The sequence below is a fragment of the Sander lucioperca genome, chromosome 12, assembly GCF_008315115.2.
Source record: "Sander lucioperca isolate FBNREF2018 chromosome 12, SLUC_FBN_1.2, whole genome shotgun sequence".
In the NCBI taxonomy this organism is placed as follows: Eukaryota; Metazoa; Chordata; class Actinopteri; order Perciformes; family Percidae; genus Sander; species Sander lucioperca.
This window is the reverse complement of record NC_050184.1, coordinates 12,986,981-13,014,132: the sequence shown is the minus strand read 5'-3', so window position 1 is coordinate 13,014,132 and position 27,152 is coordinate 12,986,981. Positions and strand designations below refer to the sequence as shown.

Here is a 27,152-nt window from a genome sequence, read left to right as displayed (position 1 = left end):
ACTCTGACGTTGTAAATGAGACTTGATATTCACTCTTATTTGGCGCCTTGTTTATTTTACACTGTATAACCAAAAGTAGTTTTCTGATGGCTGTTGTTTCCTTTAGAAGTTCAGCTGCATAGACATTTAGCTGTATCAGCAGAATGAAGGGAAAAATGTGCATCAGTCATGCAAATTTAATGAAGTTATTAGTTGTTGCATAATGCATCACTTTTACCATTAGTTATTGACAGAGCCTCCATGATGTCTAGCATTTCCCACAATGTCTACCATTTCCCATGAAGACACACAACATCAAAACTGGGATGGCAAAGTCAACATTTGCTATATCTTAGCTGGATAGAGTTCACAAATAGAGCTCCTTCCATGGATGATGAAGTCTATGGTTTCTTTGAAAGTCTAAAGGACAAAATTACAGGGGTTGTTCAAGACTAATACTTTAATATTAATAGCCTACTTTTAGTTTATACGCTGTGGTCCATGGTTTAGGCTACCTGAAATAACTGAACAATTATGTAGACTATATGCTAGCTGAGTCTGCTCCAGTCCAGTGTAGGCTAAAGTGCGTTTCAAAATTCTGGTTCTGCTGCAAAATAAACCTTTATTAGACTTTGACATTAGTTGGAGTGAACTGAATGAACAAATGGGTGCTCACAACAGTTTCAACGCTGTCCATCACTTGCATGCGCCACGACATAACATCTCGTCACTTTAATCAAAGTAAAAGCCAAGTTATATTTATTAACTCGTGGAGTAGCGCAGGTGCAGCTCATAACAGAGTGCCTATATTTCCCAGGACACTTGAAGACAACAGTATTTATTCATCGTTGACAGCTGCAGCCGTTGATGTGATGACGTCTTCTCTTTTGGCTCGGGAGGATTCAACCAAACTTTCTCACAGTCACTCTGCGTCAAGCTCGACAGAAATACCCCAAGTAAAACAGGAAGTCAAATGACTTGCCTACAAAATTGGTGTAGCTAAGTCTACGATGAATTGTGTACGTCTCTAAAAAAATGACTTGAAAGAAACAAGTGGGAGAAGTATAGGTGTGCAGGTCAGTTTTGGGCAATCTTAGGCTGACGTTGACTCTGACAGACAAACAAATAAAAAAAAAAAAAACATTTCCACCGCTATTGCCGAAAACCTCAAACAGTGTGGATTTACTTTGAACTGGTACACTGTGTAGTCCATAGCAATTGATCACTGAGATACTAGACTTTGTGCATCAAGACCGTATTCTCTATTGATTCTGATGCAGTAGATTGGAATACACACCTGTTCTGCAACTTCTTCTTCTTCCTCCCCTCTTGACTTGGTATAGGGATTTTTGGTGTTTCCAAACTTCAGTGACACTTCATAATAATCACACATTAAAACAATAAACCAGAATAGCACACACACCCATCTGCAGTTTTTAATTAAAATACATTTGCCTTTAAAATATATAAGAAGATAACACTGACAATATGTTAGCAAAATATATAAATGGAAAGAACACAAAAACGGAGTTTTTTATCGTGCGTGTACAACATTTTGTGTAATTTCACTTTGAAAAATGAAGCATTTTTACGGTTGGAAATGAAAGATTTTATTTTGGAAATTTTAACCGGAAGTCATATATTTCCTGGTTGACTTGACGCAACTGTCCTGAGAAGGAGGGCCAGGAGTTCTGCTTTACTTTTCTCTAGTCTATGCACACTTTCTTTGTTGTTATGTGTAGTTATTGTATAGCGGACAAGTTTTAATTCCTCAATAGAATACATTTTTAATAAGTAACCAATTACTGACGCCTGGACTTATTCAGTCTGCTAACGTCAACCTCTCCCGGTTTCAACGATGTGAGCGAGTTTAACGTTACTCGGATTTTATTTGTTTTTCATTTTATCGAAAGAAAATGAAGAAAGCACATACGTTTTGCTCATTATTTTAAACGACGAGGGGTAAGTCACGAGACATGTAGATGGTGTATGCATCTTTCCATGTGGTGTTATGGTAGTAGTATTGTTCTAATAACTTCTCACACAACTCGTGTGACTAGTACTTCTCTCTTCTAGTTAACGCTAGCTAGCAATAAATGCGTTGACGTAAGAAGAGTATGTTGCTGCATTAACGTTAACGTTACCCAATTGCTGTCCGTTTTTTCCTTGCGGTTTTTCTCCATAAAGTGAAAAGTTGCAGTTATATTGTAATGTAAGTATAAAGCATATTTTTCTATCAGTAAGTCAAGATGTTCAATTCAACATTGCCTCCAATAGTTTAAACGGTTATTTACTTTTTAGTGCAATTTAAATCTTCAGAGAACGAACACATAACGTTAACGTTACCGCAACAGACAACTGAATACGTTTAACCAGCTGGTAAGCAGCGAGCAATGTGAACCATAGACTGTAGTCTATATCAGTTAGCTACTTATTTCGGCCTTTCGTTAAGGCCAAATTACAGCAACTCTTATTTGCAATAAGGAAGACAATTTCAAATGTATAGCTATAGTTTTGAACAGTGTTTGGCAATATATTTTCTTTCTATAGCAGAAAGAGGGCAAGTTTTTCTCTCCTCCTAGATCTATCCCCATCGTACTTTCTGCAGTTAAGTCATTGATTATCTACCTACACACAATAAACAGCAATAACAGGAATTAATCAAGCAATTCAGCTCGCAGAGTTAGCTAAGGCCAATGAACCTTAATGCAGAGTACAGCTCCTACTGACTATAACTGAAAGCATATGTGATGTATTCCACTAATCCCCTCAGAGAAAAAGGGTTTAATCAGCACCAGGGTCACTGTTAATGAATTGATTTGCATTCATTTTGTGCTGAAGCTCTTCAATTTGATGACACATTTGTGTACATTGTTTGATAGCATAGCTGTCTTGGTCTGAATTTATGGAAGAATATGGAGACAACAAATTACAACAAATGATGGAACTTGTCATGTTAAAGTGGTCTATCACTCTTTCACTGGCACTGTCAAAATGAACATTTGGTTGCACACAAACTGTTCTGGTGGCTGGTGATTGATCAGTCATTTGCAGGCACTTAATCTTGGTGTGTCCTTTTTACGCTGGCATTTAGCAAACCCACATTTTTCTTTTATTATAGCTTCAACTGTCACTGCTGATGGTAAGCCACAATCATACAATACCTCACCTACAACATGTTGTGTCATGCATACCTCTGAGGGCGTTTTGTGGTGGTTTTGAAGGCGCAATTAGATTTGATTTAGCTGTCAAGTGATGACTGGGTACATGAGCTTCATGGGTTGCCTTCTGTCTGGTTTCTATGTAGATGAGTCAGTGAGTTTTACTAGAAAATACATTATACCTTTCTGCAGAGTTGACAGCCTAATACATATCAGTGAAGTTAATTATGACTGGCTTTGTCACTTGATGTTTGCAAATGTTACTGTAACCAGCTAGTAGCTGGTATATTTCTGTATTTCAAAGACAATGTTTGATTATCATCACAGGGTTTGAACATAGATGATCCAAATATAGCTCAAATCAGTGGTTTCAACTGGGTGCAAATCTCTCTGAACCCATAATTATGGACAGTCTGCTGATCCTTCTTCCTGCATCTCAGGAAGTGCAACTCAGGCCTTCCTGTACAACATACCGCACACAGACAAATAATGCAAGTGGGTCAGTTTGGGAGTCGCATTGTCATGGCGTGGTCTGGCAATGATCGAGCAGCATTCCAGTGCACACATACATTTGATTTAGGTCAAGCCAAACAAAGGCGTCACTTGCAAGACTGACTGACTGAGTGACTGTCTCTGGTTCAATTTATTCCCCGACCCCCCTCTTGTACAGCTCTGCAGGAATGCAGCTCATAGCGTTATTATGATCATGAGCTGTGCAGTGGAATTTTACCATGTCTCCCCTTCTCCACATTCTCTCAGCCTCGGTCCTAATGTGCAACGTGTCCAAATGGTTTGGTTCCAGCAAGCCAGGAGCTGCTGTACAAGAGTGTACAGTGACTGCATTGATGTCGACTCAGGGAATATGAGTCAGGGTGGATGCCGCTGCAGAACTTTCAACTCTCAATATTTGATAGGATTTGGTGAGAGGGAGCAAGATAATAGATTATAGCTCTATACCACGTACATATTCTAATCCAAGCACAAAGACATCAGTTAATCAGACACTTTAGTCCTCTGTGTTTTTATTTTTTTATCTACGCTCCCCACACATCAGCTCTCTTGTGTCTGATAAATAGCTTAACCATTTGAGGAGCTTTATTCCACTGCATAGATAGGTGTGGGTAAAATGATTTTCCATCATTCACCTAATTGTCACTTGCTTTTTATGTTTGCCTTAAGAATCATGTGTTTTCTTGCCTCTAAAGCTCTTTAAAAATCACCTAAGAAGCGCATTCTTCCCCGTCATCTGAAAGACAGCTTTAGATAAAGAATGCCAAATTAGATTTAATGCTTTGTTTTATCATTGTGCATTCCGTATTTGGCCAGCCATGCTGTTATGGATGACAGCTACAGAGAAGACAGAATTCCCATGGGGATAAAAGAAGGGTCGGGGCGGCTCAAGACACAGACACACAGCAGCAGAAATCTGCGGTAACCTTGTTCCTATCACTGTCTTTCCTTATTCTTACTGGATTTATTTTTGGAAACCGACCTTGACAGGGGCCTGTCCTGCCTGACCTTCTCTCTGTCCCGTCCTACAAGTTATAAACTGCTTAAGATGTGTGCTGTTTTGTGTCCTCCCGTGTTGTCTCAGTATCCCTTGACCCTGCGGTGTGCTGTCTGGACTTGTTTTTAAGTGCAGTGATTGATGAGTGATTTTTGTGTCTTGTCTTCTTTTCAGGTTGTTTACAAAGAGCCAAGGGGGAAATTACACTCTGCTAGCACAAGAAGACTCTAGAAGAAGAAGACCTAAAGGATCAGTTACAACCATACATCTTTTGGCGCTCCTGCTTTAGCGTATAATTTCGGGATTAATTGACAACAGATTACAGGGCTTTGCCTGTCTGTCTTTGTAAAGAAATCCCTGATGCATTCGCTTGCCCCCTCTCAACATGCTGGCTCTGAGGCAGGAGCAGGGCAGGCGAGGGGGTGGTGAAGTTGATCACCTGCAGAAAGGGGCCACTGTGGCTTGGCAGGGCCGCCAGTCAGGAAGGCCCCCTTCTCACGAGAAGGGCATTAACATCAGGGAGAAGATCTCCCAGTGGGAAGGTCGCAATCAGCAGGGCAGCAGCCAGGATGCCGGGGTGAAAGCACATCCTCCGACTGTATCCCGAACTCTATCTGGAGATGTCCTGGGCAACGAATGTTCCAATGAGGGATCGAGAGGTGGGCTTCACGCAAAACCCAGCCTCTCCAAATCTAATAGTTTGGGTTTAGATTTTCGGGAATCCCTAGCACAAGCTGAACATGGTGTGGTTGGTAGGAAGTCAGAACCTCTGCAGAAATGTTCCACTGAATCGTTAACCATAACACCAGGAAATAAACCACTTGCACCACAAATGTTTGCGTCTCCCAAAGTGGAGGCTAACACGGCTGACTCTACAGGTAAACGAATCTTCACTGCCAATGGCGATCAAAAAACGGATCGCATCTTGGATGCTGAAGTAGTTTCTAAACTTCTACCTCTATCAACTCATGACCAAGAAGACAACATGCCTGCTGGAAACTTCTACACTTCACGGGGTTTCTGGCGTAAGCTCGAAGGGGACAGACTGCTCTGGGAGAAAGGCAGGGAGTCTTCAGGAGAAGCTCAGCCTCCTCCCAAACCTCTGCGGACATTCCAGTATCGGGGAGCCAACAACAACAACGCGGGGCACACAGTGTGGCGAGACAGCATATCCCCTCATAACCACTCCAACGTGAGGACTAGGAGGGTAGCCCACCCACCTAGCTTCCCACCTCCTCCATGTCCTGTAGCAAAGACTAATGGGCTTTCAAGGCATAACAAGAACAGGTGAGTCAATGCACTAAAAGCAGAGAACAAATAACTTAAAACTTGCAGTGTTTTCTTTGACCTGAATCATCATCAGCTCCTGCTGACATAATAAGGAAATGCACATCAAACACTCTGCTTTAGACTCTGGCTAAAACAGAGTTTATGAAATATCTGCACTGTTTTTGGGAAGTTTTGTGGAGGGTATGGAGTCTAATTGTTGGCTGGGGTTCAGGTGTGATGTCACATGATATCTGGCAGCATTGTTCTCTATTGTCTGGATGTGGACTAGTTCCTCAGCAGCCACGGGTCCAGGGTCATCATCTACAGGCACGCACACACCCTCTCACACTCGCTCTCTCTCATTCAGTGAAGGCTTAGCAAAACAAGACATACACACTAGTCCTCCTGCCATGCCTTCACACAGTTGGCATAGTTCTAGAGGGCTCCTTGTTTACCAACTTCAGAGTAAGTCATTAGCTGTCATTCATTCATTGTGCAGTATACAATTCCTCCATGGGGCTAGGTATTGCATCACACATCATGTAACAGTCTCTGTTTCAGCACGTGTGTGCATTATGAAAACAAAAGCAAAAATCAAGTAGCAAAAAAAACAAATAAATAAACATAAAACGTGCACTGAACTTGTAGCCAGACCTAGATCATAGTAAATTAGCTCTAACTAAATGACCTATTTTTTACTATGACAGCTGACATTGTCATATTGCCAACTGCTATCTCTATCTAAATCCTGTCATACTCTTTTTAATTGTTTTACGTAGGGCTGTCATCGACTAAAGAAATTCTTAGTCGACTAACACTTATATGATTTTGTCGATTAATCGATTAGTTGATGTAATCGACAGAGCTGTGCTCTTTGAGAGGTGGTTAAGACTAGAAAAGCACAATATAAATGTAGTTAATGAACCATCTGTAAAACTGAGTTTCTCCACAATTAATCCTGCAAAAGCACCACTTTAAATCTTGTGTTTACCAGAAATGTGCTCATAAGTTTCTTGGAAATGAGTAATTAAGCATGAATAAGCATAAAAAAATGACTCATCAACTAAAGAAATCTTAGTCGACTAAGACCAAAACGACCGATTAGTCGACTAATCGACTAAGAGGTGGCAGCCCTAGTTTTACGTTTTAAACAATGTTTGTACCAAATGCTCAGTCATTTCCTTTCATGGATGTTTGTCACATTCTCACTGTCTTGCTGTGTTTGATATCAACATAAGGAATGTTGCGGTGAAATGCTGACTAAACATAAGACAATAGAGTGAACAATAGTATGGTGGCTATCTTTAGGGCAGCAGCCAGGCCCCTCTTTTTCACTGCCTTCCCTTCCCTCCCTGCCACAGGAAGTCCTTTGAGTACGAGGATGCGGCGCGTCTGACTACGAAGCAAGGCACGATGGGAGGCGAGGAAACACACTCGGGCCTTTACCATGCCTACTCTGACGACAATATTTATGAGGACATCGTTTGTAAGTCGAATACCCTGTCACATATAAACGGAGACATTGTGGAGCTGATTTTAAATGAACTTCTGGAGCTTTTGATCATTACACTCACTGTCTGGCTGTCATGTATTTTAAAATGCTCAACTTAGCACTGGTTTTGTTTAAAAAGAGACAAAGACAGGAAGTCATAAAGACTTGGGTGACTGTCCAATGTACAGTTCCAAATCTTAAATGCTCCGCTTAGAACTTATTTTATTACCATAACAGAGCCTGTTAAAGAGTGATGCTGTACAGGGACCGGTGAACTAATCAGGAAAAATCATTGAAGAGCATTTGGAAAAAAAATGCCTATATAAGTGGGCCTTTTCCACTCCTGGTTTCCCACAGATCTAACAGTTCCCGGAATATTGTGATATTTTGAGAGTTGTATTCAAGATTGAGCACAACCGTACAATATAGTGATTTGTAATAAATCCGGTAGACAGATAGTAAAAAAATACATTGCTTTTTAGGTTTCTGTGTCAGCCATTGCAGTTAAGTAACAGCCAATGGTAGAAAGTAGACACATTGTGGTACTGCAGTGAAACGAAAGTATCTGCATCTAGAGGTGTAACAATTAGTCGATTTGTCGATCAACAGAAAATATGATTAATTGTTGCCTTCAAGCAACAATGCCCAGAGATATCTGGTTGCAGCTTCTCACATTTTATGAACAAAATGATTAATCAAGAAAAATATATATTGATAATTATATATTGATAATGAAAATAATTGTTAGTTGCAGTCCTTTCTGAATTCATATTCATTGAAGTGGCCATAAATAATAATAATGAATAATCATTCATTTGCTTTTATATGAAGTACCTTCTTAAAAGCAAGCATTAGGTGTGGTGAAACTTTCTCCTGATAAAAACATCCAGTCAGCCTGTCTTATCTTTCCCATCACTCTGTCTTTCCCCAGGTGAAGTGACCAGAGATGACCCCTATGAGGATGTCAAGCTATCTCCCATGTGTCTCCCTATTGCAAGGCCTCACGGCCCAAAGGTAAAAAAATGTCATACCATTTACGTATGTCTCATTTTCACACTATGGAAATATTTTTCATTAGTTGTTAATGGGTGTATCAATCACTGCCTAACCTGAGATTCTAAGGGAGGAAGTAGTGTAGTTTGATACCATGTAATTACCTAAAACCAAGCGATGACTCTGCACTTCTTGTCTTCCAGCTGCCTCCTAAACCCCAAACGTTGCAAGGCTATGCTGGCAAAGGGGAGAGGAACAGGTTCCAAACATTAACAGCTTCCAAATCACTTGCAGACACTCCAAAACTAGCTACACCCCAGCGTGCAAGCACTCAAAAAATACAGAGGACGCCTCAGGTAAATGATACATGAATAATGTCATTAGTCGCTGTATTTGGATACAATGGTTGACTGAGATGTATTTTTTTTTTTTTTTTTTTTTTTTTTATGTTCCCCTATGGTAGACAAACAAAGTGGCATATTATCTGTTGAATGGTGAATCATGTGTCATGTGGGAAAGAACAGAAGGGGGTGTGACTTATTGAGCAGGAAGGAGAGGACACTGAAAGAAATAGATAGTGGTAGAGCAACATGTATGTATGCTTCATAAATTCGGACAGAACATAAATTCGAACATATGACTCATGGCAGGCGGAAAAGCGTGGACAGGGAGGAACTTTAATGATGAGGTACAGTAATAAAACCGGTATTAACATATACCTATAAAGGTGAGGACTAGAAAAGGATTCTAGCTAAGATTTTTGGATGGTATTTTAACAAGATGTCCTTGTTGACCTGTTTGTTTTCCATTATGTAACTCTTAACAAAGAGTTTTGAATAATAAATAGTCGGAATAGTAATAATATAAAATAACATTTGGTTATGTTATGCTGTCCTTAAACTCTTTTAGATGACATGTTAAACAATGAAAATGGGCATAGACATAATAACACCTCATTATGTATTTTTCTTCTTAATAACGGTACCATTATCTTAGTAGGGGCATATTTACTTTCGATACATATTTGCCTCCTCAAATGGCAGTGCGTTGTGTGTCCTCTTAAAGATAAGTTTCAGCTTCCTGTGCCTGTTTGTGTGTTGAGGGCCAACTCTGTGTATTAATGCAGGGCCTTAGTTGACTTGAGTCCACCACCAAATACTCAACTGTGTTCTTTCAGGGCATTAACGGAAGAATGCAGGAATGTAAGGTAAAAAAAATGCTGGATATCTATAATATAATTATGTTCTTAGTGGCTGTTATACCATGATTCCCTGTAATCATGATTCTATAATGGCTGTGAAATTATGGGGCTGGCAAGTTACCTGAGTGTGTGTTCTACTACACAGTACGTCAACAAGATTGAGACCATCTTTGACGACAAGCGGGGGAGAAAGAGAGTAAAGAACCCAGGACTCTCAGTGCGAGGTAAAACGCACACACACACACACACACACACACACACACACACACACACACACACACACACACACAGACTGTCACAGATGTCACTCGCATCAACACTTCAAAAAGATTAACTTGAGCCTCTTGGTGGAAATACCCAGCTTTTGATGGTACACACAAGGCCAGCTGCAGCAGGCGAAGCCGCTGATTATGAAACAAAGGCTGACTGTCTGCACCTGATTATTGGCCCTCAAGTCTTTTCCATTCCTCTGCTTCTCCCTAATCTCTCCCTCTAATTCAATCAACAGAGGAGACCAGTGGGACAGAGAGTGACCCCGAGGACAACACCAAAGGTATCTCCATAGAGTTAATGGGCCTTATCTTGCACCCGGTGCAGCACAGCGCAAAGCCCGACGCAAGTGTATTTGCTAGTTTAAGACCAACGCAGTTGTCAGTTTCCCGTCCAGCACCCACGTTGTTTAAATAGCAAATGCACCTGTGCCCATCTTTGCGCCCATGGTCGTGCTGGTCTTACAGGGAGGTGTGTTCAGGTGCATTCTTGGCGTATTGCTATCTTGAGGCAGCGGGAAGTGATTGCGCCATTGACCAACAAAAACCTGGTCTAAAGTCAATAGCGCAGCATTTCATTGTTATTTTAACAGCAAACAGCCTTGGCTTATGCACAGCGCGCACACACACTATGCTTGTTACACACACAGGGAAGCGCAGCAGCACACAAACATGCAAAAGATTACAAATAAATATATTACGGTGCAAATCCGCCATCATAATAGCAATGCGCCAAGGTACAAACGTGCCTGGCTTTTAAAGTGAATGGGAGATGACACTCTGATTGGTTTATTGCATGTTATGCCCAAAACACACCTATGAATTAAGAATGAAGACACAAAGTACAACCCTTTTGAACCATGCGGCGCATGGACCCTTTTTTCCACCGTCAAACTAGCAAAAGTGGATTTGGACACGCCCTAAACGCACCTGCGCCATGCTACAGATTTTTTGGCACAAAAAGTAAGGAAATTTGTGTTTGGTAGATTATTTCTCTGTGGTAACAATGCTTGTTGTTGTAAGGAACATGCATTTGTGGGATGAGCAGCACCGCTGAGTATGTGGGTTGCACCCATGAACAATTTGCCAAATCTTCTCTGCCAATGCCAAACAGCTTATTATGCCATTGACTCGTTTGGTGTTTGGTGGATTGGATGGTTGAAGTTTGAAGAAACAAGACATATTGGAAATTTAACAATTTATTAATTTCACAAACAGGGGCCTCAGTAGCGTGTGGAAGAACCATACACAGCCACAACAGCCTGGCACCTCCTCCTCATGCTGGTCACCAGCCTGGTCACACACTGCTTTGGGATGGGATCCCATTCTTCAACCAGCATTTGTCGCAAGTCAGCTAACGTGGTTGTGTTGGTCACTCTGGCACAAACAGCACGCCCAAGTTGATCCCACAAGTGTTCAATGGGGTTGAGGTCAGGACTGCTGGTTGAAGAATGGGATGCCATCCCACAGTAGTGTGTGACCAGGCTGGTGACCAGGCTGTTCCTGACAAATGGGGCACCATTTGAAAGGGAACTAAACAGGCTTTCCAACGGTATAAGCTTTATTGCCAAAAAGCATTGTTACCACAGAGAAATAATCTACCAAACACAAATGTCCTTACTTTTTGTGCTAAGTCCAATCAAGGGACATACAACCATAATGGGACCGTAATGCACCTGATTATTATTATCCTCGCCACTGTCGCACTGAATTCTTGCTCTTGGGGGAATTACTAGAATTGTTGGGGCTTTGTAAACTATAGAGTGTGGTCTAGACCTACTCTATCTGTAAAGTGTCTCGAGATAACTCCTGTTATGATTTGATACTATAAATAAAATTGAATTGAATTGATTATATATGAAAGGAACATCAAGACTAGTGTTGTCTCATCAATCAAAAATGCCAAGCGCTTGCTGGTTTCAGTCTCTCAAATATAATATAAGATCTGCTGTTTCTTTGTAGCCGTGCTAGCTGCTCTGTGAGGCTGTACTTGGGCACATAGGTGCTTTGAACTAAATGCCAGTGTTAGCATGTTGACATGCTTACAATGAAAATAACATGCTGATGTTTGGTAGGAAATATATACAGTGTTAACCATCTTAGTTTAGCGTGTTAGCTGGCTAACATTTGCTATTTAGCAATTAGTATAGTACAGCTGAGGCTGATGGGAATGTCATTAGTTCTGCGGGTATTTGGCCATAAATCAAAGTATTGGACAGAATTAAACTTTGACCTGATGATGGCTCTAGATTCACCAAAGTTTTTGCATTGCAAAACAATCATACTAAAAATAACTATGAATGTGTTGAATGTTGTTCTTATAACCTTATGGTACGGTTTAGCCACCAAGAATTAGCATGAGCCTCTTAAAGGCACATTGTAGTTAGCTGGATCGATATCGGTACTGTTACTGAGTATAATTCTCCAACTGGTGTTTCCCATGTTTTGATGGAAGTTGCTGCTCATAAGTATTCATACCCATGCTAAAGTTGACTAAAAAGAGGAATAAAAAAATCATCTTTTGGAAATTGATCTTAATGCCTTAATTAAAAAAATGAGGAAAAATCCAACCTTTTTAAGGACACCAATTTTTTTGTGAATGAATAATGTATTGTAAATAAATGAATGTTCTTTCTGTAGTGTGTGTGTGTATATATATATATATATATATATATATATATATATATATAAAAAAAAAACATAGGTATAGTTTTTATTCATTTTAATGCTGAAATATTACATATTATAGCTTGAACTTCACAGTTATACTGTATATTGATATTTAAAAGGCCTCATATCCAATGTGCTGGATGGGATATGTCCCAGGACAAGCATTTACCATAGTCTCCTTGTGTGGTGTCCAGCAGGCTCCAGGAGATCAGTTTACATCCAGTCTACACTGAAACGTCGGCCAGGCTACCGCACCCTGGAGAGAGACCTGATCCAGCTGCAGCAGCAGCAGCTTTTCCAGATCTTTGTGGTGGTGTCGCTGAGAAAAGGCTCCCCAGGAAACACCTACTCCCCTGAAATCACACAGCAGTTCCCCAAACTGGTAAGAAGAAGCTTCTTACATAACTAAACAACCCTTTTTCTAGACAATACTGTACATGTACTTTGATCATAACTGAATAATGCCATGTCCTAAATATAATCTTGTTTGGCAAAATTAAAGGAAGATGATTCTTATCTTAAGTGGTGAGGAATCATTTCAAGGGGATTTTCTCAGGTTTACATAAGTCAAGAACTTTCATGAATTCAAATTGCTTTGTTTTTCCATATTACTTTTTATTTATATTTCAGTGACTTTAAAATATTGTCTGTTGTAGAGCTTGCGCCCCATGTACCAAGGCTCAGTCCTTATTGCAGCGGCCACGGGTTCAATTCCAACCCGTGGCCCTTTGCTGCTTGTCATCCCTCTCTCTCTCTCTCCCACTTTCCTGTCTTAAACTTTCCTATCAAATAAAGGCAATAAAAGCCCCCCAAAATAATAAAAGCCCCAAAATAAACAAAACAATAAATATTGTCTGTTGTTTTTATCAGAAAAGGTTTTGTCTCAGGCACCTATATGGGGAGATACTAATTAGTAGTTACGTAAAAATACTCAGTCCATCTTATCATACTTAAAGTTAAGTTCTATTAAATTAAATTATAATAATGCAATTAAATGACCACTGATTTCACCTGGGTCCCCTTGGAGCCACTTGAAAGAAGTAATTTGGAGAACCACTGCTGTAATAGAAAGTATTTCTGATCTGATTCTGTAACTGGAGTCCCTCTGTTTCAGTTTGAGAAGTCATCCCGTCTATCCAAAGAGGCTGAGGATCAGCTGAAAGTTATTCCCAAGTTCTGCTTCCCCGACTCGCAGGACTGGAATCCCTCTTCACACATGCCAAGGTCAGCACATGCATTACAGCAATATTTTAATAGCATGCTAGATATATAAGTAACCGCATCCCAAAAGCTATAGCAATGGCACAATGGTAACATGATACTGTATTCTTTTTTTAATCCTCTGTCGGTATTTTCTTTTGTTATCATCATACACACCACCTTTCATGTGCTCTAATAAAGGTCTAACTTTTTAGTGTTTAGCTAAGTTCTAGCACTGTAATTATCATTTGTATTATGTTTAATATCCCTATTTCCGCTTTTCCTATTCATATCCTCAGCTGTAACCCATAATTTGCCACTTCAACAACTCAAATTCCCCACAGGGATAATTAAAAATTCAACTGATCTAATTAAATCTCTGAGTGCTTAGGGGCATTGGGCATTCTTCTCTTTTTTACTACTACCGGGTATGGTTCATTGTTGTAATTTTGGTTATGATCTCAACTTACACTGCCTCCCTGTCTTTAAAACACTTAGGCGTATCTATGGTAGGGCAAATAAACAGAAGACACACCGACCTGTCCTTTTACCAAGTTACCTAGTTTCTGTTTGCTCTGCCTTTATATCTCCGTAGATTAAACGGTCCTGGCATTATTTAACCATTATTATTATTATTATTATTATTATTAATTATTATTATTATAAATTTGTTTTGTCGTTTTGCTTTTTTAATGAAGTAATTCCCTGAAGCTATTTTTCAATTGCTTTTTTTCAGCTTTTATACAAGGAATTACAGATGTTTTTTGATTCATGGCTATGTTTTTAGGCAGTAAAAAGTCAATTGAAATAATTTAAATATCATTTCCTATTGATGATATGTTTACAGTGAGACCTTCTCCTTTGTCCTGACCGGAGAGGACGGCAGCCGCTGGTTTTGTTACTGCCGTAAGATCTTGGTGAGTGTGGATGTGTTAATATTTGAATCTGAATCATTGACTCGAGGGCCTATGCGTTTGTGTGTGTGATGACATGGCAGCCCGCCACATGCTTACTCAACATCTCAGAGGAGATGTGAATCAGTACATGTGAATCACAGACCGTAAACCACTTCTAAATCAATGACAGAGAGCAAGAAGAATTTCATAATTTCCCCCTTTCTTTTGCCTCACAAGGAGAGCTGCGTTTAGGTCTTTTTAAGGCACTTTTCAAAACACTTTTTTAGGTTATGTAGTAAATCTACCTTTTCGAGTTTGCTTGTGTTTAATTTTATTATTGTGAATGTACTGTGGTTGACTTGTTAACCTGTCTTTAACTTTGTTTTGCCATGTTTAGTCTATGTTTAGTGTAGACAGTTGGGCCAAACCTAACATGAAGAGTTTAATGTTTTGTTTTGTTGGTAGATAAGCTCACCACTACTATCATAAAGTTTTAGACTTTAGACTCTTGATTTGTTTTTCTCCTCCAATTTACAAAGTTGTCATTGAAAATACTATTACTAAATACTATTACTAAATACATTAAAGGGAAAATAGGCTCTTGATGAGAACCTGATTGCACTACTGTTTAGTTAAATATGAATATTTAATGTGTTTTTTGGCAGTTATCTCTGTTGTTACCTGGTTAATAACATATGAAACTGTGTGTGTCTTTAAGCCCATTGGAAAGGGGAAGAGGCTTCCTGAGGTGCACTGCATTGTCAGCAAATTGGGCTGTTTCAACCTCTTTGCAAAGGTAAGGCAACTAAACAATGCATTTGGTCTCTTGTTTCTGCCGATATAGCCTTTATAGGGAGATTAAAGGAACTGGATTTGCTAAAGTTCAGTGGGAAACCTGAAGTGTGTGAAAGCCGCTGCCTTGAAATTCCTTGTATGTATTAGGATGGAATGAGGCTACTCTAGAAGATAATACTGAGCAATCCCTGGGTGTGCTTTTCAAAAAAGCAATTGTATGCGTGTAGATGTCACACCCATTTTCCAGTTGGCAGAGTGAAATTAACAAACAATAAGTGTCAATATGGCCAGGAGGAAAACTTTCACGTGCAGAGCTGCATCTTGGCTCTGTTCTGTTGTTTGGACTTCAATCAAAACTTCAGGACACACAGAGATTTGTCTGTCTCTCTCTGTCCAGATTTTGGAGGAGGTGGAGAGGCGCAGGGAGATTTCCCCAGCCCTGGTGTACCCTTTTATGCGTAGCGTGATGGAGGCCCCTTTTCCAGCCCCCGGACGCACAGTCACCATCAAGAGCTTCCTTCCAGGCTCTGGGAATGAGGTAACCCTAAAACCAAAAGAGGAAATGTTAATTGGTAGTTTTGTTCCTCCTTACCACTCCTTTCTGCAGACTCAGAATGATTCAGAATGGGAGGTTATCTGTTTAAACAATAGGAATAGCTACTTCAGCTCTAAAGGGTTCATGTTGGGATATATATATATCTGGATCTATCTAAAGAGTCTGTTTTTGCTTAATGTACAGGTTTCAGGTACTCACCCTACAGTGGTATAACTACAAGTCCATGTTCTCTTGTTGCTTTGCCAGGTACTGACTTTGTGTCGACCAGTGGACTCCAGACTGGAGCACGTGGACTTTGACAGTCTGCTGCAGTGTCTCAGTGTTGGGAATCTCCTGCAGGTGTTTGCCTCCCTTCTGCTTGAGAGGAGGGTCATCTTCATCGCTGACAAACTCAGGTACTGCTGTGGTAACACGAGCCACTTAACTGTATATATCGGGATAATATACAGTAGCGGTTTCAAAAATTAAACTTCCCTTTGTGGCCGGGTTGGGTCAGTGGGTAGAGCCAGGCGCACATATACTGAGAGGTTTATGCCTCAACGCAGAGGTCCAGGGTTCGAATCTGACCTGTGACGATTTCCTGCATGTCTTCCCCCCCTCTCTCCCCTTTCTCACCTAGCTGTCCTGTCAAAAATGAAAGGCGGAAAAGCTCAAAAAAAAACAAAAAAAAAAAAAAACTTCCCTTTTGATGTGTGCAAGCTCTTGTCGATGCTCACAGGTCCAACGCCAGTTTCATTTTTTTATCTGTGTGTACCTTGGCCTGAATGCTGAGCTATAGCAAACTCCCAACAGCATATTAAGTCAGGTTTATCTGTAAAAATTAAGTAAAAACGTATCTTCAACAGAAATTAGGGCTGTCAATCGATTAAAAAATGTAATCTAATTAATTACATACTCTGTGATTAATTAATCAAAATGAATCGCATACATAATTAACGGTGCCTGAACCGATACTTTTTAAGAAAGTAAAAAAAGAAAAGGGGAAAAAAAAGGGTACTAAACAACAGTTGGTGACATTAAAGAACGGCTTGTTTATTGCTAAGGCCATATGGTCAAAATTAAATGATTTAATAATAATGTATAACAATAACAATAACTTATTTCACTAGTAAATTGCTGTTGAATGATAAAAACAACCACCAGATGGGAAAAGGACATTTACAATAACTTCAAATGCACCACGAGGCTGTAGTTTACCAGTTTCATTGAACGCACCGTCTGTGTTGTTTTTCCAACGGCAGCTGCAGATTGTTACATACCGGTGTTGAATCCTCTACAGTAAAACACAGTCAAACTTTACACCGTTTAGCGTTAGCTGTCAGCATTGTAACCATGTTTAATCCAGCTACTAGCTAGCGGTAGGCTAACGTTAGCTGCTGTCGAGTATAGTGTTAACTAGCTAGCGGTAGGCTAACGTTAGCTGCTGTCGAGTATAGTGTTAACTAGCTAGCGGTAGGCTAACGTTAGCTGCTGTCGAGTATAGTGTTAACTAGCTAGCGGTAGGCTAACGTTAGCTGCTGTTGAGTATAGTGTTAACTAGCGTCACATGCAGCGGTGTTTGTGTTGCCTGTATCGTCTTCAGAGCATCAGAGAGAAGTGCAGGCATATCAGTGGCACCAGGTTTCGGTAGCCAGGGTTGGCATGAAGAAGATTTTTACAAGTAAGTGTTCCAATTAATGATCCAGGCAGCACATTCTCGTCTCCCTCCTTCATTTTACAGTCCAATGGTGGCTAGAACGGCTCCGGATCCGTCAATATGGAATAGATTAATCTGCTTTATTTTTTTTCTCAGATTAATTAATCAAAATTAACGCGATATTTTGACAGCCCTTACAGAAATATATCAATACATTGAATTATGTAAACAGTTCCTTTTTTCATTTCTGCCGACATATATGCTTATACTGATAACAAGCCAATATCAATCTGCCAATATCAGCAATGTTTAACACTGTGCTTAGATTGAGAATTAAAAGGTTGCCATGGGTGGCCGGGTTGGCTCAGTGGGTAGAGCAGGCGCACATATATTTAGAGGTTTATGCCTCGACGCAGAGGTCCAGGGTTCGACTCCAACCTGTGACGATTTCCTGCATGTCTTCCCCCTCTCTCTCCCCTTTCTCACCTGTTCTGTCCATTAAAGGCGGAAAAGCCCAAAAAAAATCTTTAAAAAAAGGTTGCCATGGAGTCAGCAGCATGTTGAGGCAGTTTCTGTTCCACAGAGCGGTATAAAACTGACTATAACTGTTATTATGAATAGAATTATAAAGCAGTTGATTAATTATTAAATGTATTTATATTTATATTTAAATGTATTTTAATAATAACAGCAGTTTGTGCAGGGACAAGGAGGGTTATAATAATAATAATGTTATTTCATGGCGCCTTCCAAGACACTCAATGTCACCTTACATCACATATCAGTAATAAAACATACAACAAGCAACAAAGCACCAGTAGTTTAACAAGGTTGTTTAAAAAGATGGGTTTTAAGATAAGTTTTTAATTCTGTAATAGAGTCCAGTATGAAGGGGTAGTGAACTCCAAAGTTTGTGTGCAGCATAGGAGAAGGCCCTGGCACCAATTGTGCTGAGGTTGATGGGTGGTATTATCATAAGTAGATACTGCAGTAGTAGTTAGCATATATCAGTTGCTTTTTGGGAGAATTCTTTGATACACAAATACTGTTTTCTGAAAGCTCTTACAGTTGGTCACGTTGAAAATGTGTTATAATAGAATTATAATAGTGTGACCACACTGTTTTCAGGGAGCTATGATTGATTACTTGGTGTCATATGATCTGTGTGAGAACTGAATAGTGTTTTTGTGTCTAATCTTTTCTCTCCTCCCCTGTTCACTGTAGTGTGTTGTCTCGGTGTAGCCATGCAGTGCTGGCGCTGCTGTACCCCTTCACCTGGCAGCATACCTTTGTGCCTGTGCTGCCGGCCAGCATGTTGGACATCAGCTGCTCCCCCACCCCATTCCTCATTGGGGTGCTGGCACCCTGCCTGCCAACGCTGCTGGAGCTGCCCATCGAGGAGGTTGGTCAGAATTCTGTTAAAACGTTTTAAAATCATTGCAGTTTAAATAGACTGGTTTGTCTGAATAGAGGTTGTAGTGCCATCTTTTGGCTGTATATTTACTGCATATTGTGAATGAAGTAGAACAGAACCAGTAAGGTGTGTGAGTAGTAGTGGAAAAAACCCCTGAAGAGACTGTAGCCACCTTTTTATAACTCTTGTTGCAGAATAATGAACTCTTCCCGTCAGTAACTGTCATTCTTTCTTCTCGCTGTCTTCCCAGGTGCTCATAGTGGATCTGTGTGCAGACAAGTTTATCATTCAGGTGTGTACACATAGCAGTGTATAAAGGGAATGATAGGTGTGGTCCCAGTGGGGGAAAGATGGCTTAGCCTACACTTGTCCCTTGTCTGCATGCAGAATGTTTTGAGGGTGACAGAAAATAAACGATGTTACACCCACAAGCACAGCAGAGATGAAACTATATGGCATCTAAGGCCAGGCCGCAATCATGTCATGACGTAAACAGAAAGGGTGTTTTGCAGCTGATCCAGAGTTGCAGGTTTGTCAGTCAACTGTCAGTTATTGTATTAACTGTCATTATTCAGTTAATAATAAACAGGTTTGTTTAGTTTGTGTTTATATTCATGTATGTCTTAATTTGACTGGGCCTCTCTCTCTCTCTCTCTCTCTCTCTCTCTCTCTCTCTCTCTCTCTCTCTCTCTCTCTCTCTCTCTCTCCTCTCTCTCTCTCTCTCTCTCTCTCTCTCTCTCTCTCTCTCTCTCTCTCTCTCTCTCTCTCTCTCTCTCTCTCTCTCTCTCTCTCTCTCTCTCTCTCTCTCTCTCTCTCTCCCCCAAGCTAATGAGACATGTAGTGATTGACTTGCCACTCCAACATTAGCTGTCTGTTACACAGAAGTCTAGTTTTAATATTGCTGGTAACTTCCCTCCTCAGGATCTAACATGAAGTACATTGTTTGACAAGGTTGAACCAAGAGCTAACGATTTTTATACATACAGTGTATTCTGTAGGTATGTAGTCCACTGGTCAAAATGTAAGACATGTATGTTTGTAAATGGCATTATTCTGTTCTGTGATGTTTCACAGCTGGGTGATGAAGACTGCATCCTGCCCAGTAAACTGCAGGCAGCACTGCAGCAGATCCTGGAGGAGAGGGACGATATCCTGAGAGAGAAAGATGGAGACAGTTGTGGAGGTTTGTATAATTACATGTTCCACACAGCAAAGATGCTGCATGTCTGTCGGGTATTTCACTGTGCCCTCAGTAGAGCTCTTACAGTTGCTATATCCTCACCAGACGAAGGTCCTATATCTTCTTGAGGATGTTTAGAAATGAATTGCAAATGTCAGCTGCACAACATGCCTGCATTACTGATGACCTGCAGACTGCTGCAGAGTTTATCCTGTTTCTTTTAACTGGGCATTTGAAACTAATCAGACTTTCACTGATGACCTATTTAGGTTGTTTACTAGATTATGATTTGCAATACATCAATTTGTGCACCACAATAAAGACGTTCCAATATTAAGTCATAATGTAAGCAATAGCCTTTATCATGTCTCATAATTTGAAGCAAAGTCTTTGTCATTATTTTATGAAACCAATACATCTGTTAGGTAATCTTATTGTAAAACTACAGTACAACTATAGTTAGACTAAAACCGTTTCAGAGACTGTTATTAACCCTTTTGTCTTCATCCAAAATGTGGCCCTTCCAGATCAGCAGGCTAACCTGAGCTCTCTGCTGTCAGAGGGTTTTGTGCGGTTCTTTGTGGAGCTGGTGGGCCACTATCCTCTCCACATGGTCGAGTCCTCCAATGGAAGCAGGGAGCTTCAGCGCGACAGCTTCCGCAAATCACACCCCTCCCGTGGAGTCCGCCAGTTCCTGCAGCTCTTCATGGATACTCAGATGTTTGCCGGCTTCATTCAGGACAAAGAGCTGCGCAAGGGAGGAGGAAGAGGTAATTGTGTTAGGGTAGCAGTGCCAATAGCCTAAAAGAAAACATGAAGAAAACCTTTTCTCATAAACCCTATTCCCATCAAAATTAGCGTCTATGTAACAGGGTTTTTTAGACGTGGGAAAACTCACTAAAATAGGGGATAGACTCCTTTCCCATTGCCAGTATTAGTTTTTATGGTGTTTTTATGTTCGGCGTCACAAATGTGCCCAAAAACAAGGTTGGTAAACTATAGAACGCAGTGTGGAGGCCAGTGAAAATGTTACGATTGTTAAATTCTTTTTTTAGTATCTGTTACTTATTCAGTCCCTCTTTCAAACCCAGTGCTAACTAATTTGGAACAATGTTAGAGCGCTGCTTGCATGGATACAGACGGAATTTGTGGCTGAGATGACAAAGAGTTGCAGAAGTTACCGACAGAGGCGTGGAGCCTGTATTTATATTAGTGTGTCCACCCAGGTGTCATGTTTCCATCACTGTCGATCAGAGCTGGAGCGGATAAATACCCGAGACTGCTGCTGAGTTATTTGTCTTGGGAATAAATGCCTATTGTAACTTTTCCCACTGAAGACAAAAGCCAAAGGTGTAGTGGGTGTTGGTGTTTATTTTGTCCAGAGGAAAATAGTCCCTATAACACATTAAAATCAGCTGTTTCCATTAAAGGGTTCTTAAAAGATGGAAAAAAACAAAACTTGGAGATGCAATTTCTCATTTTCATAATAAAAATCAATACGAAAAATAAACATTCACTGGTATTGTCCTCCAAGCCAAAACTAGTATTCAACCTTTTACATGAATCTTTGATACCTAGATGTCATTGCTGCCTAGGATGTCCATGCTTTTTAATGTTCCCATAATGCTGTGTCCATACTTTTTAATGTTCCCATAATGCTGTGCAAACACAGTTTATGCACATACAAAAAAAGAGACAAAAGTAATAACAAAAAAAACTAAATTAGCCAGTTCTATCTTGCAATCAATTTGCTTGTAAAATCAGTGCTGGGTGTTTGAAGAGTAGCATGGAATCACTCCGTTTGTGAAGAAAATATCATCCTAAAAACATTTGACATTAAAGTTAAAGTAAAGAAGTGTAATCTGTTAAATGAATAAATGGTAGTGCTTATTTCAAAACAGACGTGACCGTAGTTAAATGAGTCATAGCATGCACCGACCTAAAAGCAGGGCATTTGAAAAAAAACCAGGGTTAAGAAGATAACTTGCGTGCACGCAAACGCCAGAACAATGAACCATGTTGCATCTGAAGATAATCTAAATTTTGTTCATTTTATGTTGCATATATAATTCTGTGTGCATTCTGTCTCAGTGGCTCAACATTTCCAACATTCTCCCAGGTCTCTTTGAGGTCAGAGTGGCCGAGTATCTGGATTCGTACCCTGAGCCAGAGCCAAGTGGTGTGAACAAATTTCTTAAAGGACTGGGTAAGTGTTGCTCTTTCATCAAATGTTCACTTTCAAAGGTTGATTTTCAACAGCTAATTGTTTTCCTTTTTTTCGTTTTTAGGAAACAAGATGAAACTCCTACAAATTAAATGAAAACAGACCAACACCCTGGTTTTTAAATGAAAGACTTTGTAATTACAAACGGACCACTTGTTGCTGCTGGACTTGCTGAGGAAATGAATGTGGATGAGTCTTGTGTTGAGATGTGAATGGGACGATGAAGAGTTTGGGTATGAAAGGACCAGGTTCATCTTATAGCCATGTATGCATGTCTAAGAGCAGTGCACTTTTTATTGGACAAAAACTGGAAAAGCTAATTCTCTTCTAGCATTGTTTTATGAAACCTTGAAGACGAAGCACTGTGTCTTTGGAAAACTACAAAAAGCATTCCAGCTACTTAACCTCAGTTATCAACCTGAACATGTGTGGTTGTAACTATTTTCTCTTTGACTGGAAACGTGTGTACTTGCAAGACCTCTTCACACAGATTCAGCTCTACTACACAATGTGTGCATTTTACAGTAAATGCAACTTTAATCTTGTTAAGTACTTGCAACTAAAAATAGCCTGTATGGTTCCAACCTGATGCATGTTTTTATACATTTTAATGTAATATTTTATTATGCATGTTGCATTTTCCTCAGCACAACTGTACACAAACCTTTTGTTTACTGTTTCTACTTGTTTGTATTTCAGATCAAGTAGATGTTTATTAACTCTGATCAGAACATTTTGAAGTGTTAAGACTCCAGGTTAAACCTCATCAATCGATACTATTTACATTTTGATAAAATTACGTCTTTTTCTGTCCTTGACTTTCCTTGTAACTGGAGTTGTAAATATTTTTTACATTTTGCACAATGTTGAGAACCCGTGTACAGCATTTAGAATATTTTTGTATTAAAGCATGATGTGTCCTACATTAAATAAATGGGTTCCCAAGGACAGCATTTAATAAGTGACTATGCTATTTATAATGCAAATGCCTTGAAAATTGGGTTGTACAGTAACCCTGATTAACTGTAACAATACTCCTGATTAAGCATTTGTGTGGTTGGCCATATATATGGTGGCCCTGAGAGCTCAACACTGCAAATTAAGAAAACACATGCAAATAGAGAACACATATTAATTAAGAAAACCCTTTTTCAGCTATTTGACAACTCATGCGCACCATTTAGACACTGCAAATATGCATGCATGTCATCTTGTCTTCTGCTGCCCATTCTTTCATTACGGATTGATTGCAGATACGTTTTCTCTAAATTATGTTTTTTTTCTCGAGCCACAACCAAGCACCGCCCACCGGCCGGAGCAAACTCTCTCATTTTACAGCTAAACCGTACACTAAAATATGTTCCTGACACATCTGAGGCGAGAAATAGGTAATGCAGTAACAGAATCTTGATTCTTTATTTGATCAGCACTGCCTAGTTTAATAGTTTGATTGGAGTTTACAGGCAGTCACTGACACTGTGTTAGACTCCTCACCTCTGATTGGTTGTTTTCCTGCCATTAGGAGCCTGCTCTGAGAGCACCAGGAGGAGGCAGAAGAACCCCAACCCTTTACCCATGTGCTACTGTCAGGTCATTTTGAGCAAATATAAAAGTAATTTTTTCATAAAAAGTTAATGTCCATCTCAACAGATGGACCACTAAACACAGACACAAATGTGATACATCACCACATCATAATATCAGTCCTTAACCTTAACCAGTACTAAAATTACAGGCATAGTGCACCATGTTATGTAGTTCCCTATATCAATTAAACAGAATACAATATATATAGATGTAGTAACCAATAATTCAATTATGTAAAATATTTCAATAAACCTGAGAAGGTTCTCTACAAAAATAAATCTTCACAACAAATCTCATCCTAAATTAGTATTTTTCTAATGTTAGGTGAGGGCACAAATATTTATTAAAAATGTATATTGTTATTTTGAGCACCTTAAAAATAACTACCGTAACTGATTAAAACACGCAGATCTAACTTTTTTTATGCTGTAAAACTTTATTTTAAACGTTATTCACTAACCCTATGAATCATTAGAATGATGTATATGGTTGGCATATGATGACACTTGCAGGATTTCTGCAAAGATTTCCTATCATGCTTTTCCACTTAAACCACTCGAACAAAAGCCTCTTTGCATGATGAAAGCATTACAAATCAACCCTACATTTACATTTACATTTACATTTCCCAGCACATTATCTAAATTGCCTCTTCAGCAAGTACCTGTGATCTCACCTCATTCAATATGTCCAATTCATACGATTAGCGGCCTGAAATCAAAAACAGGAATCTCCTGAATAATTAGTTTGAAAATAATGTCTGCACAAAGGAGTCACTCCACCAGAAGATTGGTGTATTTAATGACACACCCTGAGAGAGCAGGGTGCAGGAGCAAGGATTCTGGCAGAACAAGTTCTTCTTAAACCAAACCTATCAGACCTTAACAGCAAAGCCACCAAACGCAAAGCACGGACAATCACACATTACCCCAGTCATCCCCTCTACCCCTTCTTCACACTGCTACCATCAGGACGCAGATACGGAATGGAACGAACTGTGGGAGGGAACTGTGCATTATAGGGTGATTGGGGTGAAGGTGTTTATGTTTACTGTATGTGTATGTATGTATATTGGTGAGGCCCTGTACAGACTGTGAAAACAAAGTGGACAATAAAGACTATCTATCTATATCTATCTATCTATCTATCTATCTATCTATATTTATATAACTATAGCCCTAATCCCATCAACTCGTACCAAAATACAAACATTTGAATAGTGGAGCTTGTTGGAATGAGAGGCGCATTTTAGGTCAATAAAATCAGTAATCTTCTATGAGCCATTTGATAGCATACGAAGAGTTTTTCAAGCAACATCACACAAGTATGTCACACCTGTCACCACATGGGGGCACTGTCTCCATGTGCTTCCACTGACAGGAAAGGACCTGCAGAGCTGAGTTTTTAATGCACTGAAAGTCTTCCTGGAACTTTTCTGATTCAATCAGAAACAAGATATATGTTTACGTATCATTATACCTAGATTATAAATATCTGTTGTATTTTAGACAAGGGATGGAAGTTGTTCAATAGGACCAAAGGTGGATTGTAAGACAATGGGCCCCTGGGCATAGACGTGCAAAAGGCCCCACCACCTCTCCTACATAGAAGCTAGCACACAGGCTTTATAGTTGTTTAACCTAATTTGTTTTTTAGTTGTTCTTAGTCACTTTGTAGTGATATCTCTGTGGCTTTGTGTCTCCTTGTGATTACTTTGCATCTGTAAATAGTTGCTTTTTGTCTCTTTGGAAGTCACTTTGGATAAAAGCGTCAGCTAAATGACATGTGATCTCTTCGATTGCCATTTTGCATGTGAAGGCCAGTGGGGGCCCTGACACTTTGGGCCCCTGGGCCTGTGCCCGGTCGGCCCGTTCAGTAATCCATCCATGAATAGGACAAGTGTTAGAGGGAGGAAAATTATCATTATAATGAACTGTTTATTTAACCTTTAATTACATAGAGTCTGACTGTGGTGTTTAACAATATCAGATTACAGTTCTACAGTATGAACTATGGCTACCACAGGAAACAACACACAAAATGACATATCAGTGTTATGAAGTTAGACTTGTCAGGCTCAGGTTAAAGAATAAATCTGATGGAATAATCCACCGCTGAAATTCTACTTCTGTTTGAAGAACGTCTGCTTAAAGACTACAGGTCACAGCTGTTTTAGGAAATAATAACAGTAATAATAATTATTATTATTATTATTAAATTACCTATATATAATCAAGGCAGTTTTTGGTTCAAAATGTACATCTTTAGTAGGAACCAATAGGTGTAGTGGGGCTGAGAGCTACATACAAGCTTGAGAGACAGGAAAAACACAGGTGTAATTGATAACAATTCAAAATATCTGCTGTGAAAAAGGCCTATTGTTGGTTTTGGTGTTTTCATGGGATTTGTTGACAGAATGTCAGAGGCCTGATGCTATTTTACGCACATTTTCTATGTATCTGCCAAGATGCACTCTTTAGAGACAAACCGTTTCCTTTCACTTCCCTTGATGGATGACTATAGGAGAGATTTGATAAATGATACAAAGTCCTGATGATTTACTTATAGCAACTCAAATCAAGGCCAATAAATCAAAAAACAATTTAGTGGAAAATAGTCATAATGTCTACCAAATAAAGAAAAATAAGATGGACTACAATTTCAAAGTTGATCTCTAAAGTGTTTGTAGTATAATTACTTTTGTTCATGTGAGAGATTGGGTCTTTGCTGCTCACATAATGTGACCAGTTCACATTTTTGAGGCAGCAACAGGCAAAGTGCCCTGTAAACATGCTACACTGTTACATTCACACTATTTAACCTTGAGAAGACCTAAAGCTGTGACTTGTTCCTTTCTATAGAAAGAATGTTTTTAGACAGACACACAGACAGAAACCGACAAAAACTACAGCTGCTTCAAGCGGCAGTGTTAAGAGACCGCTAGGCTTGCATTGCCAGACCTACAGTTGTGTTCAAAATAATAGCAGTCTAACATCACTAACCTCATAAATCAATTTCTTTTGGTAGAAGTGATATTTCTACATGGCAAATAATTTACTAGTAAGTGTTGTAGAGTCATAGAAAACCAACAGACCCAACAGTCATGACATGCATGCTGCTCAT

The 27,152-nt window shown here is 39.6% G+C and overlaps 1 protein-coding gene across 4 annotated transcripts; it reads left to right on the top strand.

The window, feature by feature from the left end:
* The first annotated feature begins 1,621 nt into the window (after positions 1-1,621).
* dennd2c (DENN/MADD domain containing 2C) lies at positions 1,622-23,400 on the top strand. Of its 4 annotated transcripts, XM_031286639.2 has the most exons (21): positions 1,622-1,941; positions 3,900-4,060; positions 4,467-4,571; positions 4,822-5,934; positions 7,278-7,402; positions 8,340-8,422; positions 8,605-8,757; positions 9,748-9,826; positions 10,111-10,155; positions 12,736-12,923; positions 13,656-13,765; positions 14,589-14,658; positions 15,356-15,433; positions 15,830-15,970; positions 16,235-16,383; positions 18,849-19,026; positions 19,289-19,330; positions 20,113-20,221; positions 20,746-20,988; positions 22,338-22,424; positions 22,507-23,400. In XM_031286639.2, exons 4-21 carry the CDS (start codon positions 5,033-5,035, stop codon positions 22,536-22,538), a joined length of 2,814 nt encoding a protein of 937 aa, XP_031142499.1. In that variant the 5' UTR covers positions 1,622-1,941; positions 3,900-4,060; positions 4,467-4,571; positions 4,822-5,032; the 3' UTR covers positions 22,539-23,400. The 4 variants fall into 4 exon arrangements, with proteins under 4 accessions (XP_031142499.1, XP_031142498.1, XP_031142500.1 ...); XM_031286638.2 differs by lacking the exon at positions 3,900-4,060; XM_031286640.2 differs by lacking the exons at positions 3,900-4,060; positions 4,467-4,571 and having other exon boundaries at positions 12,739-12,923.
* The last annotated feature ends 3,752 nt before the right edge of the window (positions 23,401-27,152 follow it).

Excerpts from the sequence above, each read along its gene's own strand:
- dennd2c (XM_031286637.2), top strand. The coding sequence starts at position 5,033 with ATGCTGGCTCTGAGGCAGGAGCAGGGCAGGCGAGGGGGTGGTGAAGTT. Across the intron at positions 20,222-20,745 it reads AGATGGAGACAGTTGTGGAG|ATCAGCAGGCTAACCTGAGC; the intron begins GTTTGTATAATT and ends TGGCCCTTCCAG. Across the intron at positions 22,425-22,506 it reads CAAATTTCTTAAAGGACTGG|GAAACAAGATGAAACTCCTA; the intron begins GTAAGTGTTGCT and ends TTTCGTTTTTAG.